This window comes from Gigantopelta aegis, chromosome 15 (genome assembly GCF_016097555.1).
Source record: "Gigantopelta aegis isolate Gae_Host chromosome 15, Gae_host_genome, whole genome shotgun sequence".
Classification (NCBI taxonomy): Eukaryota; Metazoa; Mollusca; class Gastropoda; order Neomphalida; family Peltospiridae; genus Gigantopelta; species Gigantopelta aegis.
The window spans coordinates 35,200,615-35,220,470 of NC_054713.1; the positions used below are offsets into that span (position 1 = coordinate 35,200,615).

Genomic DNA, 19,856 nt, shown 5'->3' on the forward strand with positions numbered 1-19,856 from the left:
TCACTTCCGGCACCTGACTACGTGGAGTGGAGGTTTATTCCCCAGCATTCGAGCTCGTGGACACAAACAAGTGAACGGTCCCACTGAAATTAAAATATATATGTATCCTTACGCGCCAGCGATTATGTACGTCTGTTTCATTAACAACAGCGTTCTGTTCAGGTAAAAAAACAAAGTTTTCTTTTGTTTAATCATCGGCTATTGGATGTCAAACATTTGGTAATTTCGACATATAGTCTTAGAGAGGAAACCCTGCTACATTTTTCCATTAGTAGCAAGGGATTTTTTATATGCATCACCCCACAGACAGGATAGCACATACCACGGTCTTTGATATACTAGTCGTGGTGCACTGGATGGAGCGAGAACTGTTCAAATAAAAACAAATTAACAAAAAATAACCCAGAATTTAACCACTTTTTAAAATAATTTGTTTCACTTATTTGAAAAACTTAGGTCAAATTGCTATATGTGAAAAACAATAGAACAGAATGGAATAGATGTTTAACGACACCCGAGCACGAAAGGTACATCGGCTATTGGGTGACAAACTATGTGTAAAAATAGTAGAACAGATCAAAATATATCTCTTATACTTACGTTTGCAAGTTGGTAAGTCGTTTCTACTGGAATAACAACACGGCGTCTCAGAAGTCCCATTAACTGAATTAAAAAATAAAATCAATCTAAAACCCTAAAACGTATTGTTCATTTATTTATCTGTTCATTCGTTCACTCTGTCACTCATTATTTATTTATTTATTTATTTATTTATATTTATATTTATTTATTATTCAGATTTTATTTATTTATTTACTTATTGATAAGAGCAATTTGTTTCTTCAAATGTACATAAAGTTAACAACTCAAATTCAGATATATTTGTTTATATCCCTTAACCAATAAAAGTCGCCACGGGCGACCGGGCGACTGCTGAATTTCAACACTGTTATAGAAATTTAGATATCTAAATTGTGTCCTTTTTGTTCCAAAGCAGTAAATACACACCTTAGACACATTTATCTACTCCAATTCAATAAAGCTTCTAGGTAAAGAAACTTAAGACAGCGATTTGGACAAATTTATCTATTCCAGTTTAATGCAGCTTCTAGGTAAAGAAACTTAAGACAGCGATTTGGACAAATTTATCTATTCCAATTCAATAAAGCTTCTAGGTAAAGAAACTTAAGACAGCGATTTGGACAAATTTATCTATTCCAGTTTGATGCAGCTTCCAGATAAAGAGATGACGACAATGATGATGATGATGATATTGACGATCTTAGTGGTGTTAATGGTTTTAATGAAGTGGTCACAGTCGTGGTTACTGATGTTCTAACGACCAACTTCAGCTGATGATGATGTCGACGTTGGTGATGATGGCAGTTTCAGTGTTAGAATAATTATAGTTCTACAGGTCGCAAGTATTATGGCGAAGAAGTTGAAGATAATGATGATGATGTTGATGATGATGATGATGGTGATGGTGGTGGTGATGATGATGATGATGATGGTGATGATGGTGGTGATGATGGTGATGATGATGGTGATAATAATGATGATGTTGATGATGATGATGTTGGTGGTTGTGATGATGATGATGGTGATGATGGTGGTGATGATGATGATGGTGATGATGATGATGATGGTGATGATGATGATGATGATGATGATGATTACAAATCCATTCACTCACTAGAGATACAATCTTCATTATATAGTCCATCGCCATCGTTGTCTGAAAAAGCATGATACACAAACTGATAACAATTATTTCCCTTTATTCTTATTTCATACATTATCTACTTTATTATTTTATAACAATTTTTTGATTTACCATCTAATTATTATTTAAATTAAATTATTTATAAATATATTTTTGTTAATTGAATTTATAAACATCTATTTGCAAAATGCACGTTTGAGCTATAGGACATCATAAGAAAGTCCGACGTTTTCCAAATTAAATCCTACATTTTGAACATCTGTTTTATTATTTTATATTCATATTTTTATTTACCATCTAATTATTGATTATATTACATTATTTATTAATATATTTACTGTCTGTTCTTTTAATTTATATATATATGCATTTATATAATGCTTCGTTTGGGCGATTTGACGTCACATAAAACTCCGACGTTTTCCGACTGAAATACTACATTTCAGACATTATCTGCTGTATCATTTTATATTGATATTTTTATTTATCATTTAATTATTGATTAACGTCATAAGAAAATCTGATGGTGTTTTTTTCCGGAATGAATTCCTACCAGCGGGTTCTCTGTTGCGGCAGCATGTCTCTTCGTCCGTCCGTCCATCGCAATCATTATCGACCCCGTCACCCGGTACACTGGTAGAAACCTGGCACGACTACAACACAGAACATTATTCTTAAACAGCCAAAAAACATTAAATGATAATGTGGTGGGAGTACTAATGACGGGTGCTATTGGTGGGACAGGATATACTCACCGTTTTGCGAACACCTGATATCATCACTGTTTTGACAATGATTCACGAGTGCATGTCATAATAGCTGTAATTGTTTCATGGCACACTGTCCTGTGCTAGTTTTGATTTAATAAACTAGTTTGTGAGTGGCAGTCCTTTTTGATCGGTGAAGGAAGGATGTATTGTCTAGGATGTATTGACTGTCCTTCTGTGGACGAGTTACTAGATAAAGATTCATGGAATCAACTACTATTTTGCCAAATACTTATTCGACTCTGTATTGTGCAGAAATACGGTTTTGTGCTATCCTGTCTGTGGGATGATGCATATGAAATATCCCTTGCTACTAATGGAAAAATGTTGCGGGTTTCCTCTCTAATGCTATATGTCAAAATTAATAGATGTTTTGACATCCAATAGCGCTAATAAATCAATGTGCTCTAGTGGTGGTGTTAAATAAAAACAAACAAACACTCTGTTTCATTGTCAACTATAAGGATTTATCGAAAAAATTTGATTTTAGGACCAAACGAAGATTTATCATAAAAATTAGTCAATGGAAAAAAGGCTTATATCCCAGTTGTAGTAGAATTAATATTATTCCATCATAATTATGAGAACAATTCCCAATTACCCAGGCCACCGATCTTATTTAATTTCTTTTTGACCACCCGACCTAATCTAGCGACCAAATTTAATAGTCGAATTTTCTTTATTAATTATATTAGAGATGCGCATCAAAATTTTAAAGGCCCACTATTTAATTTTTGGATGTAAATTTCAAAATTGTCCGCTAATTGTTTTTTGTCCCGGGACAAGCCCCTGGCTATCCAGAGACAGGCCCCGGGACGGACATGCTCGAAACTCTAGTGGTATATGAGCATGTAAAAATTATTCGCACTCGCACTCCCAATTACGATTAGTCTATATTAAATTTTTACCATACCCTTTTTACTACATATATCAGCTGATACAGTGTATATAATGTTTTATCCAAAACTGACTGTGTGTGAAGTCAAACAGCGGTGACACGTATCTTTGTCGTTGCGTTTAACCTCGATTCCAATCTAATTACAATTATCTCCACAATTACATGTGGATCTAACAGCAGCCTGTTGGAGCTCATGTCCAGTTGACCTTTCATTCGACCAATCAAAACCTTACTTGCAAAATCATGCCATGCTGTTAGATCTACTGGTAGATCCAGTAGAGCTAATTTTAATCAGATTTGTTGTTTCCTTATTTACAAGATCGCTTTGTCCGATAGATTTTCACAGCAGTAGAAATAAATAATTACTAATTTAACTGTCATCAAATAAAAGATAATTTTTATTGAAATTGCGTTAATAAAGTCCATAGTGAAGTATATTTTCAGCAAAAGCATTCCTCGTTTCATCGAGACATTGAATAAATATATCATGGCGTTACGTGATCTTGTTAGCTGTTTTTTTTGTTGGCTTTTTCTTTCTTTCTTTCTTTCTTTCTTTTTCTAATAGATTTTTTTGTTTGTTAAAAATTAGGAACAATATATACAAAAAATAAACCATTTCATGTTTTTGTTCGAATGCTCGTGACGTGTAAAAACCATATTTTCACTATTTGCATTGCTTCGTGAAAACATGGTTTTCACACATCAAGAGTTAACATCAAAATCATATTAAAAGTATGACAATGAAATAGCCCTCTCTCTCTCTCTCTCTCTCTCTCTCTCTCTCTCTCTCTCTCTCTCTCTCTCTCTCTCTCTCTCTCTCTCTCTCTCTCTCTCTCTCTCTCTCTCCCCCTGTCATGGGCTACACTTTTCGATTAGCAGCAAGGGATCTTTTATATGCACCATCCCACAGACAGGATAGCACATACCACGGGCTTTGATATACCAGTCGTGGTGCACTGGCTGGAGCGAGAAATAGCCTAATGGGCCCACTGACGGGGATCGATCCCAAACAGACCGCGCATCAAGCGAGCGCTTATATAAAAAGGTACACATGTATGTATTGATGTATGAATATCTATATAGTGTATGTATGTGGAGGTTGACTGTTACATACATAGATATTAACGCACTGGCGCAGGGGATAATTAAATCCTTTCTGGCCTCACAAAGTTCCCCCATGCCGTTGCTGGGACTCGAACATATGGCACCGAATCGCCCGCAAATTGCTGACTAACCACGATGCGTTCTGAGCTATCCATACATCCATGTATGTATGTATGTATGTATGTATGTATGTATGTATTATATATGTATGTATGTATGTATGTATGTGTGTATGTATTCGTATAGTGTAATTCTGCCAAAGTTTTATTCTTACAGGACAATTGTACTTCATCGCTTATTTCTGTGAATCATTTACCTCGGTTGTTCCAACATGTGACGTAGTTGTCTGTGTTGTGGTGGTGTCGGAGGATAAACTGGATGTATGCGACGTGGTCGTTGTTGACGACTCCAACGCTGATGTCGCTCTAGTGACTGTGGTGTCTGTTGAGAAGGCTGTTGTCAGCGTAGTGGTGGTTGTGTCTGTCCGCGGGGTGGATGTCGGCGGGGTGGATGTCTGTATATTGGTGGTGCTGTATGTTGACAAGGCAGTTGTCGGCTTAGTGTTGGAGGAGTCCATGGTGATGGTTGTGTAGGTCGACAAGGCTGTAGTCTGTGTAATGGTAGGTGTAGGCGAGGTGGTTGTCTGTTTAGCGGTAGATGTAGGCGAGGTGGTTGTCTGTTTAGCTGTAGATGTAGGCGAGGTGGTTGTCTGTTTAGTGGTATATGTAGGCGAGGTGGTTGTCTGTTTAATAGTAGATGTAGGCGAGGTGGTTGTCTGTGTAGTGGTATATGTAGGTGAGGTGGTTGTCTGTTTAGTGGTAGATGTAGGCGAGGTAGTTGTCTGTTTAGTGGTAGATGTAGGTACGGTGGTTGTCTGTCTAATGGTAGATGTAGGCGAGGTGGTTGTCTGTTTAGCGGTAGATGTAGGCGAGATGGTTGTCTGTGTAGTGATAGATGTAGGCGATGTGGTTGTCTGTGTAGTGGTAGATGTAGGCGAGGTGGTTGTCTGTTTAGCGGTAGATGTAGGCGAGATGGTTGTCTGTGTAGTGATAGATGTAGGCGAGGTGGTTGTCTGTGTAGTGGTAGATGTAAGCGATGTGGTTGTCTGTGTAGTGGTATATGTAGGTGAGGTGGTTGTCTGTTTAGTGGTAGATGTAGGCGAGGTAGTTGTCTGTTTAGTGGTATATGTAGGTGAGGTGGTTGTCTGTTTAGTGGTAGATGTAGGCGAGGTAGTTGTCTGTTTAGTGGTTGATGTAGGCGAGGTAGTTGTCTGTTTAGTGGTATATGTAGGTGAGGTGGTTGTCTGTTTAGTGGTAGATGTAGGCGAGGTAGTTGTCTGTTTAGTGGTAGATGTAGGCGAGGTGGTTGTCTGTGTAATGGTAGATGTAGGCGAGGTGGTTGTCTGTTTAGCGGTAGATGTAGGCGAGTTGGTTGTCTGTGTAGTGGTAGATGTAGGCGATGTGGTTGTCTGTGTAGTGGTCAATGTAGGCAAAGTGGTTGTCTGTGTAGTGGTAGATGTAGGCGAGGTGGTCGTCTGTTTAGCGGTAAATGTAGGCGGGGTGGTTGTATGTGTAGTGGTAGATGTTGGCAAGGTGGTTGTTTGTGTAGTGCTAGATGTAGGTGAAGTGGTTGTTGATGTTAATGTTACGGTGGTTGTCTGTGGCTGAAAATATAAACATGTATATTTTTCTTTAGTTAACACTTTATTTATTAAAAGAACATATTTTAGTTTTTAACCTAATGGAGCATACTTTAGTATATATATGTTCCCTTGGATTCGCTCTGACTTTCAGTAGTTTCGTACGCATTAAAAAGTTTATATTCGGAAATAAAAGTAAGTTTGAGTTATTACAAACAATAGGACCCGAAACGCACTGACTACTGAGACATTGATATTCTGTAATGGAGAATATACGAGGGGGTGTAGAGTCATGAAAAATAATTCACGAGCTCCGTGGGGGCGAGTTAATTATATTTCATGAATCTACATTTCCGAGTGCATTTTTTAACTTAATCCATTATTCATTAAAGGGACATTCCTGAGTTTGCTTCAATGTTTAAGATGTTATCGACTAACAGAGACTTTTTAACGACTGTAACTAATTATCAAATATATTTTTCTGCATACAATATTTGTGGTTGTATATTAAACGTGTTTCTGGTCGTATTATTTTGTACTAGGTTAAATTTCATTTTATTTCCTAAAATATGGTGGGTTTTTTCGTACGTACTAAATTATTTGAAGACGAAATCCAGTTTGGGCTTCTTACAGATATTAAGAGGACCAGAAAGACATTGAATATACAGACACTGATATTCTAAACAAGAAAATATATGTAATATGTAAGTTTAAAGTAAAATTATTTTATTAGTCGGAAACATCTTACAATGCAGCAAACTCAGGAATGTCCCTTTAAAATGGCAACAATATTTACAAAAGTAATAACCGAAAATCACAGGATCCTTTCTGATCTAACCTGGACGATTCGGTGAGAAAATTCTCAGAAGTGGATGGCTGGAATTAAGAGTGATGCACGGGCTAAATGTGTAATCTCTGATTTCAGAGTTGGTTTCCGCAAATGTATTCGCTGTGTTCCGCCCGAATATATTACCATCACTAGTATCAGGTTTATTAGTCTTAAATTACATGTGTATTTGATGATACCGATGTTTGGCCTTGTGGGCTAAAGCGTTGTACTTGTAGCGAGTTGGAATCCCTGACCTGAATGCATAAAAAAAATTGCATTGTTTCACAGGTGTTGATTCTTGAAAATTAACCAGATGTTTGACATCCAATAACCGATGATTAATGAATCAATGTGCTCCGGTCTTATCGTTAAACAAAACAAACTTGAAAATTAATCTACACCTATAACTAATTAAACTAATGAAATTAATCTACACCTGTGACGTCACATATATAGATTTAAACAGAAGTAAATGTATTCAATATGTAATTTTGTCTGTTAATAAGGCTCTGTTAGTGGGAAGAACTTCAACAATGGCTTCAAACTGAGTTAGTATCTTTAATCATTGATTGTGGTTTTTAATTGACCTAGGTGGGGGGGGGGGGGGGGGGGGGTATTTCAACAATGGCTTCAAACTGAGGCAGTATCTTTAACCACTGACTGTCGTGTGTAATTTACCTCGGTGGGAGGTACTTCAACAATGGCTACAAACTGAGGCAGTATCTTTAACCACTGACTGTCGTGTGTAATTTACCTCGATGGGAGGTAATTCAACAATGGCTTCAAACTGAGGCAGTATCTTTAACCACTGACTGTCGTGTGTAATTTACCTCGATGGGAGGTACTTCAACAATGGCTACAAACTGAGGCAGTATCTTTAACCATTGACTGTCGTGTGTAATTTACCTCGATGGGAGGTAATTCAACATTGGTTTCAAACTGAGGCAGTATCTTTAACCACTGACTGTCGTGTGTAATTTACCTCGATGGGAGGTAATTCAACAATGGCTACAAACTGAGGCAGTATCTTTAACCACTGACTGTCGTGTGTAATTTACCTCGATGGGAGGTAATTCAACAATGGCTACAAACTGAGGCAGTATCTTTAACCACTGACTGTCGTGTGTAATTTACCTCGGTGGGAGGTACTTCAACAATGGCTACAAACTGAGGCAGTATCTTTAACCACTGACTGTCGTGTGTAATTTAACTCGATGGGAGGTACTTCAACAATGGTTACAAACTGAGGCAGTATCTTTAACCACTGACTGTCGTGTGTAATTTACCTCGATGGGAGGTACTTCAACAATGGCTACAAACTGAGGCAGCATCCTTAACCACTGACTGTCGTGTGTAATTTACCTCGATGGGAGGTAATTCAACATTGGTTTCAAACTGTGGGAAGTATTTTTAATCATTGACTGTCGTGTGTAATTTACCTCAGTGGGGGTACTTCAACAATGGCTTCAAACTGAGAACAGTATGTTTAATAATTGATTATCGTTTATAATTGATGGGAGGTAATTCAACAATGGCTACAAACTGAGGCAGTATCTTTAACCACTGACTGTCGTGTGTAATTTACCTCGATGGGAGGTACTTCAACAATGGCTACAAACTGAGGCAGTATCTTTAACCACTGACTGGCGTGTGTAATTTACCTCGGTGGGAGGTACTTCAACAATGGCTTCAAACTGTGGGAAGTATTTTTAATCATTGACTGTCGTGTTTAATTTACCTCAGTGGGGATACTTCAACAATGGCTTCAAACTGAGGCAGTATCTTTAACCACTGACTGTCGTGTGAAATTTACCTCGGTGGGAGGTAATTCAACAATGGCTACAAACTGAGGCAGTATCTTTAACCACTGACTGTCGTGTGTAATTTACCTCGGTGGGAGGTACTTCAACAATGGCTACAAACTGAGGCAGTATCTTTAACCACTGACTGTCGTGTGTAATTTACCTCGATGGGAGGTAATTCAACAATGGCTTCAAACTGAGGCAGTATCTTTAACCACTGACTGTCGTGTGTAATTTACCTCGATGGGAGGTACTTCAACAATGGCTACAAACTGAGGCAGTATCTTTAACCACTGACTGTCGTGTGTAATTTACCTCGATGGGAGGTAATTCAACATTGGTTTCAAACTGAGGCAGTATCTTTAACCACTGACTGTCGTGTGTAATTTACCTCGATGGGAGGTAATTCAACAATGGCTACAAACTGAGGCAGTATCTTTAACCACTGACTGTCGTGTGTAATTTACCTCGATGGGAGGTAATTCAACAATGGCTACAAACTGAGGCAGTATCTTTAACCACTGACTGTCGTGTGTAATTTACCTCGGTGGGAGGTACTTCAACAATGGCTACAAACTGAGGCAGTATCTTTAACCACTGACTGTCGTGTGTAATTTAACTCGATGGGAGGTACTTCAACAATGGTTACAAACTGAGGCAGTATCTTTAACCACTGACTGTCGTGTGTAATTTACCTCGATGGGAGGTACTTCAACAATGGCTACAAACTGAGGCAGCATCTTTAACCACTGACTGTCGTGTGTAATTTACCTCGATGGGAGGTAATTCAACATTGGTTTCAAACTGTGGGAAGTATTTTTAATCATTGACTGTCGTGTGTAATTTACCTCAGTGGGGGTACTTCAACAATGGCTTCAAACTGAGAACAGTATGTTTAATAATTGATTATCGTTTATAATTGATGGGAGGTAATTCAACAATGGCTACAAACTGAGGCAGTATCTTTAACCACTGACTGTCGTGTGTAATTTACCTCGATGGGAGGTACTTCAACAATGGCTACAAACTGAGGCAGTATCTTTAACCACTGACTGGCGTGTGTAATTTACCTCGGTGGGAGGTACTTCAACAATGGCTTCAAACTGTGGGAAGTATTTTTAATCATTGACTGTCGTGTTTAATTTACCTCAGTGGGGATACTTCAACAATGGCTTCAAACTGAGGCAGTATCTTTAACCACTGACTGTCGTGTGAAATTTACCTCGGTGGGAGGTAATTCAACAATGGCTACAAACTGAGGCAGTATCTTTAACCACTGACTGTCGTGTGTAATTTACCTCGGTGGGAGGTACTTCAACAATGGCTACAAACTGAGGCAGTATCTTTAACCACTGACTGTCGTGTGTAATTTACCTCGGTGGGAGGTACTTCAACAATGGCTACAAACTGAGGCAGTATCTTTAACCACTGACTGTCGTGTGTAATTTACCTCGGTGGGAGGTACTTCAACAATGGCTACAAACTGAGGCAGTATCTTTAACCACTGACTGTCGTGTGTAATTTACCTCGGTGGGAGGTACTTCAACAATGGCTACAAACTGAGGCAGTATCTTTAACCACTGACTGTCGTGTGTAATTTACCTCGGTGGGAGGTACTTCAACAATGGCTACAAACTGAGGCAGTATCTTTAACCACTGACTGTCGTGTGTAATTTACCTCGGTGGGAGGTACTTCAACAATGGCTACAAACTGAGGCAGTATCTTTAACCACTGACTGTCGTGTGTAATTTACCTCGGTGGGAGGTACTTCAACAATGGCTTCAAACTGTGGGAAGTATTTTTAATCATTGACTGTCGTGTGTAATTTACCTCAGTGGGGATACTTCAACAATGGCTTCAAACTGAGAACAGTATGTTTAATAATTGATTATCGTTTATAATTGATGGGAGGTACTTCAACAATGGCTTCAAACTTAGGGAGGTATATTTAATCACTGATTGTGGTTTTTAATTGGCCTACGTGGGAGGTACCTCAACAATGGCTTCAAACTTAGGGCAGTATCTTTAACCACAGATTGTCGTGTGTAACTTACCTCGGTGGTAGATATTGGTAAGGTCGATGTCTGTGTTGTCGTCATCGCTGTGGATGTTGTTGGTTGAGGACACTGTGGATTGGCATTTTTCGACTAAAATGCATAAAATGTATTTGTTTAGTTTTTATCAAAACACTCCATGATAGTTCATGCCAAAAGTAAAAGATATACTCAAAATCGTTTAACAGTAAGAAAATATTTTTTAAAAAGTACATTTCTCTTTGTTTAAAAATCCCAAAACAAAAACAAAAACACACACAAAAAAAAAATTCCCCCAAAACAAAACCCCAACAACAAACCACAACAACAACAACAACAACAACAAAACCCCAACTTATTTTGAAATATTCTAAGCAGAACATTCATTGTTATGTCTTAGCAGCTGTGATACTAGAAGGGTGACGAAACATTTAGTGCTATGTGTAATGTTACAATGAAACTCCTGTAAACCAAACACCATTGGGACCGAATAAAATGTTCGGTTTAGAGGGGTGTTCGGTTTACTGAGGTTTTAAGAATTAGCCTTTGCGACAATTTTTATTTTTACTATTGATATAACCAATGTGAAAACATGTGTTAAATTGTATTTGAAAACGATCAATAATCAAATTAAAGTGATCACTCGTTTTATTGATCGTTGAGCTTTCATGAAAAGTAAAGTTTGTTTTATTTAACGACGCCGCTAGAGCACATTGATTTTTTATCTTATCATCGGCTATTGGACGTCAAACATATGGTCATTCTGACACTGTTTTTAGAGGAAACCCGCTGTCGCCACATAGGCTACTCTTTTTACGACAGGCAGCAAGGGATCTTTTATTTGCGCTTCCCACAGGCAGGATAGCACAAACCATGGCCTTTGTTGAACCAGTTATGGATCACTGGTCGGTGCAAGTGGTTTACACCTACCCATTGAGCCTTGCGGAGCACTCACTCAGGGTTTGGAGTCGGTATCTCGATTAAAAATCCCATGCCTCGACTGGGATCCGAACCCAGTACCTACCAGCCTGTAGACCGATGGCCTGCCACGACGCCACCGAGGCCGGTAGCTTTCATGAAGACATTTCGAACATATGACTTGCATGTACATATGCATAAGCGTACGAGACGAGAAGTGGGCAACTGTGGGAAAATGGTCTTCATAGTTGTGTGTCTACTTGCTACCTACATACTGGCTTCGGTGGCGGCGTGGTTAGGCCATCGGTCTACAGGCTGGTAGGTACTGCGTTCGGATCCCAGTCGAGACATGGGATTTTTTAATCCAGATACCGACTCCAAACCCTGAATGCGTGCTCCGCAAGGCTCGATGGGTAGGTGTAAACCACTTGCACCGACCAGTGATCCATAACAAAGGCCATGGTTTGTGCTATCCTGTCTGTGGGAAGCTCAAATAAAATATCCCTTGCTGCCTGTCGTAAAAGAGTAGCCTATGTGGCGACAGCGGGTTTACTCTAAAAAAAAACAGTGTAAGAATGACCATATGTTTGACGTCCAATAGCCGATGATAAGATAAAAAAGTCAATGTGCTTTAGTGGCGTCATTAACTAAAACAAACTTTACTTTGCTACCCACATAGTTGTGTCTAATTGCTACCCACATAGTCGTGCGCCTAATTGCTACCCACATAGTCGTGCGTCTAATTGCTACCCACATAGCCGTGTGTCTAACTGCTACCCACATAACCGTGTGTCTAATTGCTACCCACATAGTCGTGTGTCTAATTGCTACGTACATAGTCGTGTCTAATTGCTACCTGCATAGTCGTGTGTCTAATTGCTACCTGCATAGTCGTATGTCTAATTGCTACCTGCATAGTCGAGTGTCTAATTGCTACCTACATAGTCGTGTGTCTAATTGCTACCTACATAGCCGTGTGTCGAATTGCTACGTACATAGTCGTGTGTCTAATTGCTACCTACATAGTCGTGTGTCTAATTGCTACGTACATAGTTGTGTGTCTCGTACAAAGTTGTGTGTCTAATTGCTACCTACATAGTCGTGTGTCTAATTGCTACCTACATAGTCGTGTGTCTAACTGCTACCCGCATAGTCGTGTGTCTAATTGCTACCTCCATAGTCGTGTGTCTAATTGCTACCCGCATAGTCGTGTGTCTAATTGTTACCCGCATAGTCGTGTGTCTAATTGCTACGTACATAGTCGTGTGTCTAATTGCTACCCGCATAGTCGTGTGTCTAACTGCTACCCGCATAGTCGTGTGTCTAATTGCTACCCACATAGTCGTGTGTCTAATTGCATGTGTACTTACCGGGTTGATGACATCCACGGAGATACCTAGAGATATAGCATGAGCTGCACACGTCGTTCCGGTGTGAAGGTACGCCACGAATTTGTCCCCGTCGATGTGGTAGATGGTGTGAGGAGTGAACGCTATATCGACCTTGACCTGCACCGCCTTATAGAATTTGGTGGTCTCTACCGGCTTCCATTTCGCCGAGATTGCTTTATGATCAAATCTGATACCATCTGTGATATTGCTTCTAGCTATAATCGTGACGTACGATGTTGACAGCATCTTGTAGGAGAACGAAGTGTTCTGATACGCACCGTCTGTTGGGGTAAGTATGCTTAAACTCGGGTTACCGAATTTACTATCCGCTTTGCTTGATGATAGGCTGACGAGAGAAACTATTACTGGTTTTGATGCTGTAATAAAATAAAACTTACTACTGCGATCTAAGGTAAACTTAACATATTGTCCCTTCTTTGTCACTTGTTTAGATATCCCGGATATAATCAATGTAGTGTTGGACTGTGTGGTGACTATTTTACAGTTAGAGCCACGGAAAAAAGGTCTTTTAGGATAATCGAATGCGACGTACTCCAACCCTGCCCGATCAAGTGGTGGCATCTGATCCAGCAAGTGTGACCAAATACATTTTGGGCGCTTTTGGAAGATGAATGTTTGGTTAACTCCGCTGTACACCGCCACGGGTTGGCTGGCTCTTACGAAAGTACCCGTCAAATCGTGCTCAGTTTGTATCTGAAGTGTTTCCAGAGACTTGAGCCACACCTCGGCGCACTCTTCTGCACCATACCAACTGCCGTTCAGAAACACACGTTCGTCATTTACCCATGGTGGAAATGTGATCGTAAGCCGAGTTGACGTAGCTCTGATTCCAGCACTGACAGTCAAGAACGCGGCAATGTCTTTCGGAGCCTTATGATGCATAACTAAAACAGCCATATACTCCTTTCCTAACAGGTTGTCTGGTATCGCATTGAATGAATCTCCATGTAGGCCATCTCTGTTGCTGCCCACAACGTCTATTAGATCAGAGGCTGTGATCACTAGTGTCCTTGTCGAAATGCTAGTTCCAGGGGGCATGCGAAATACCCTCTTTATTGTGAATTCCTTTGAAGAACCAGGCGTCAACACTAAACTGAAGTTAATTTTATAGGATCCTGTGTATTCTGGTGCTGTTATGGTAACGTTTACGTTACGATTCACTGGAGTCGACAGGTATAAACTAATTTTATTTGTTGGTGACTCCTTCATCACGTAGTTAGGAAATGACACGATGAAATCAGTACCGGAAATTGCGATATATCCTGAAATAGGTCAACAAGATTGCCGTACTGCACTATACTATTACGATATTTATACAAGTGATCAACAAATACATACAGTTATCCTGTAATCACTCTATATATTACGAAGATATGATGACTAGTCAAATACCTATATTTTCGTTCACTGGCAAAAGTATAGCTTCTTCGATGCAACTACTTTTACTCTAGTTACACGTGCAAAGTTAAAGATATAACAATGATAAATAACTTTAAGATCTAAATACTGACTTTAATAAGAACTATTTTGCTTTGTGGTATTGATATTCTAGGATATATATTTATTTATTTTAATAAGAACTATTTTGCTTTGTGGTATGGATATTCTAGGATATATATATATATAAGCTGTTAATGGTGTTGAAAAAAAGAGATAAATCGTGATTTTTTCAAAGATAAAAGCGCGAGTAGAGGTCCTGCGAATACAAATGGAAAAGATGGGAAGATAACTCTGAGCTGAATGAGGGGCGGGACGTAGCCCAGTGGTACAGCGCTCGCTCGATGCGCGGTCGGTTTAGGATCGATCCCCGTCGGTGGCCCCATTGTGCTATTTCTCGTTCCAGCCAGTGCACCACGACTCGTATATCAAAGGCCGTGGTATGTATTACCCTGTCTTTGGGATGGTGCATATAAAATATCCCTTGCTGCTAATCGATAAGAGTAGCCCATGAAGTGGCGACAGCGGGTTTCCTCTCTCAATATCGGTATGGTCCTTAACCATATGTCTGACGCCAAATAACCGTAAATAAAATGTGTTGAGTGCGTCATTAAATAAAACATTTCTTTCTTTCTTTCTGAGCTGAATGAAACAATATATGATCTACAAACACGATCCATGAAAAACAATGTTCTGTTTACAGGAATCAAGTAACGTGCAAACGAAAACACTGAAGATGTTTTATATGACTTTATTAAAAATGACATGGGCATGGATACATCAGATTTGTATTTTGATAGGGTACACAGATTGGGAAAATTAAGACGAGACAGTAAGGGAAATTCTGTAAACCATCGGCCAAGACCCATAGTAGCAAGATTTGAAAGATAATATGACCGCGAATGTATGCGTAAAAAGTCATTTGTGCTAAAAGGAAAACCTTATGGAATCATGGAACAGTTCGCCTACGAACTAGTCGAGAGAAGACAACTTTTCCCACTCTTCAGTGGCTTTCTTTTGTTGCGGATAAACTATTTATTGATGAACATGTCTACCCGAAAGAAAATGCCGCAGAATTACCTACCTCTACTCGACAGACGCGACCTAGAAGCGAGACAACTCCGAAATGCAACCAAGCAAACGTAGCTGTCATAACCGCAATGACCAAGCTGAAACCGACTCACAGATAGGGGTGTTTAGGAGGACCAGATTGTGACCCGACTCACAGATAGGGGTGTTTAGGAGGACCAGATTGTGACCTGACTCACAGATAGGGGTGGTTATGAGGACCAGATTGTGACCTGACTCACAGATAGGGGTGTTTAGGAGGACCAGATTGTGACCCATTACTCAACAGAGTGTGCCAGCCTGCTTCCTTGAGATTGGTGTTTCTTAATGTGTGTGGTTTTAAAATATACCTGAATTCCAGTCGTTTGTGCGCGATTCTAATATAATGTGTTTTAGTGAAACCAAAACCAACGATTTAGATTTCGTATAATTACCTGGGTATACGCGTATACTGAAAAATTGAAAATGTTATTCGGTTAAAATGTCTGGTGGTATTGGTGTAACGGTGAAAAACAAATATGTAAATGATACTGATTTTACTGTAGATGGTAATTTGAGTATATATACTGAACAGCATTGAAAACGCACCACCAGTTGATGATAACAAATGTGAATGGGGTGTATATCAGCATTAAAAATATCAATGAATAAGTACTGTACTACCTTATAGACCATGCATGACGACGAATAACTTTTTAAAAAAAAAACGATTGCCTGAAAACTCCATGAAACATAACACCAAAACACAACATATTGCATGCATAGCATGAAAAATGTAAATTGAATGTGCCAATCATGCTGACTGGGGCTATAAAAGATGGTCTCATTTATGAAGTAGTCTTTAAGGAAACGTGAAACAAGTCGTGGCAAGGTTGACAGCTGAGGAACGTGAACGTGCCTTAGGCATGCTTCAAGTCGGCATTTCGAGTAGAATCATCGCACAGCGGTTTGGATGCCACCATTCAACAATCACTAGACTCCGCAGGAGATACCAGTAGACAGGAACAACCAGGGACCGTCCACGTCCAGGCCAACGATGTGTTATGACACCACGACAATATCGCCATATTGTTCACCTCCATATTAGTGATCGAATGCTGCCAGCTGCCAGGACTACACCAACTGTTCAAGGTCGACAAGGGGTTGTCAGCGCAGACACTATGCGTTGCCGTCTTCGTTCTGCTGGGCTGCGTGCTTAACGACCATATGCTGGACCTATCCTGACTGATCGACATCGAAATGAGCGCCGACGTTTGGCAGGAAGGTATTATCATTGGAAATTACAACGTTGGCATGGTGTGCTATTCTCTGACGAATCCCGTTTCCATTTAAGGAATGCGGTTGCGGGTGTGGCGTAGGCGTGGGCAACGTTACCACAAGGACTGCGTTGTCCAGACAGATCGATGGGGTGCAGGGAGTGTCATAGTGTGGGGCAGGATCAGTTATCATCAACGAACAGCACTCCATGTTTGCCGTAGCAGAATGAAAGAAAGAAATGTTTTATTTAACGACGCACACAACACATTTTATTTACAGTTATATGGCGTCAGACATATGGTTAAGGACCACACAGATTTTGAGAGGAAACCCGCTGTCGCCACTTCATGGGCCACTCTTTCCGATTAGCAGAAAGGGATCTTTTATTTGCGCTTCCCACAGGCAGGATAGCACAAACCATAGCCTTTGTTGAACCAGTTATGGATCACTGGTCGGTGCAAGTGGCTTACACCTACCCATTGAGCCTTGCGGAGCACTCACTCAGGGTTTGGAGTCGGTATCTGGATTAACAATCCCATGCCTCGACTGGGATCCGAACCCAGCCTGTTGACCGATGGCCTAACCACGACGCCACCGAGGCCGGTCTGGCAGAATGAATGCCATTTACTACCGGGGCACGGTCTTGTAAAATCACGTCATTCCCTTCTTTCATCAGCATCGGGATATGCATTCATTTCAGCAAGACAACGCCCGAGCGAACACAGCACGTGTTACAACAGCAGTATCTAGCGAACAATAATGTCCCTTTGCTTGAATGACCAGCACTGTCTCCTGATTTATAGCCAATAGAGTATCTTTGGGATTACGTTGGTCAACGCATCTCACGTCTTCCACACATGAATATCCTTAGAGAACTGAAAAATGCATTACAGTAAGAGTGGAATGCTATCCCCCAGAACACTATTCGCAGACTTACCGGGTCGATGAGAAGACGTAGCATGGCTTGTGTTACTGTAGATGATGGTCATACGCGCTATTGACTTTTCATTGTGACCCCACGTGTCTTTCATACGTAGATGAATTAAAACTAATCAATGATTGTGCATCCTTTTTCTTTGTTGACATTATCAATCATCCATCTATTGCTGTTCACAATAAAAACATTTATTGCTCAGGTATTCTTTTCGAAATCCAAACATTTCTTGGTGGTGCGTTTTCAATGCTGTTCAGTATATTATGGTTCAACATCGATTCAGAGTTTCTAAGCAACAGCATATGTTTGATAGTTGGAATTGTTTATATCTCTTCTGATGGATCACCCTATAACAATGGAGATACATTTCAGAAAATAAACTCTGAAATAACTGAACAGTTATTATTGAATATACCGGTACTTCTCCTAGATGATTTTAATGCCAGAACTAATTTGTTGCCCGATTATATTAATACTGATGATATTGCTTTAGTGTATTTCGAAATATTATGTTCAACTGCATGGACGATAGGGGTGTTTTAAAATCGTTGCATGTACGAAACGAAAGGCAAAACAAAGATAACGGGAAACCAAATAATAATGGTTGCAAACTTATTGAAATGTGTAAAATTAACAATCTGTAAATTTTAAATGGTAGGGTTGTCGATTACAAGTATGTCGGGAAAGTAACATGCAAAGATGTGAGCGCTGTAGACTATGGACCGGCCTCGGTGGCGTCGTGGTTAGGCCATCGGTCTACAGGCTGGTAGGTACTGGGTTCGGATCCCAGTCGAGGCATGGGATTTTTAATCCAGATACCGACTCCAAACCCTGAGTGAGTGCTCCGCAAGGCTCAATGGGTAGGTGTAAACCACTTGCACCGACCAGTGATCCATAATTGGTTCAACAAATTCCATGGTTTGTGCTATCCTGCCTGTGGGAAGCGCAAATAAAAGATCCCTTGCTGCCTGTCGTAAAAGAGTAGCCTATGTGGCGACAGCGGGTTTCCTCTAAAAAAAACAGTGTCAGAATGACTATATGTTTGACGTCCAATAGCCGATGATAAGATAAAAAAAATCAATGTGCTCTAGTGGCGTCGTTAAATAAAACACACTTTACTTTACTTGTAGACTATGGAATCGCAACGCATGAAGTGTTTAGTATTGTACATAATCAATCTAATTAAAATTAGCTCCACTGGTTAATGACTATTACCTGTGGATCTAACAGCATCCTGCTGGAGCTCATGTCCAGTTGACCTTTCATTCGACCAATCAAAACCTTACTTGCAAAATCATGCCAGTGATTTGAAAAGAATTTGAAAACATTCGTGATTATGCCGAGGGTATACGAAATGATTCGGGTGAATTATGAAATATGCCGGAAACTAATTTCAATATAAAATTTTATATAAAACCTGTGATGGTATAGCCATAAAATCTGTTTGTACTAGTATACAATCCAGAGTTTATTACTGCACTTTTCCCCCCTGTTTTTTTAATGTTGAACTAGACCAACAAGTTCGCTTATTGCATAAATAGTCTCGCCCGATATTTTTAGAATGTGTATGCTCCCGAATAATGCTATAAAAGGCGAAGTGTAATTGGTTGATATGTAAATTGTTATTTATAGGTGAAATGTCACCTATACATGGGAGTCCACGCAATGCTGTTAGATCTACGGGTAGACCAGTAGAGCTCATTTTAATCAGATTGGTACATAATTTTATAGTGAGTGATTTTAATGCCCTGTATTCTGATATTCACTGTGCAATTGAACTATTTGTATATTGCAATACCCACGGCGCCCAAACAGACGCCACACGACAGTATTATACAACACATTTAGATGGAACGCGACGCTAGAAAGTAGGTTTAAAGACGCTGTTGACCAGGGCCCCGTTCCACGAAGCGATCTTAGCCCTAAGATTACCTAAAGCGCATAGCTACCCTATGCACTTAAGTTGATCTTAGGGCTAAGATCGCTTCGTGGAACGGGGCCCTGGGGCCTAATTCACAAACGTCTCTTAGG

General features: G+C 39.9%; 1 protein-coding gene across 1 annotated transcript; it reads right to left on the reverse strand.

The window, feature by feature from the left end:
- LOC121389790 (mucin-2-like) lies at positions 1–17,922 on the reverse strand. Its single transcript, XM_041521440.1, has 6 exons — positions 17,829–17,922; positions 13,088–14,391; positions 10,821–10,913; positions 4,812–6,158; positions 2,280–2,379; positions 1–83 (listed from the first exon to the last, which is right to left on the reverse strand). The coding sequence occupies exons 1-6, from the start codon at positions 17,920–17,922 to the stop codon at positions 1–3; spliced, it is 3,021 nt and encodes a 1,006-aa protein (XP_041377374.1).
- Positions 17,923–19,856: the final 1,934 nt, after the last annotated feature.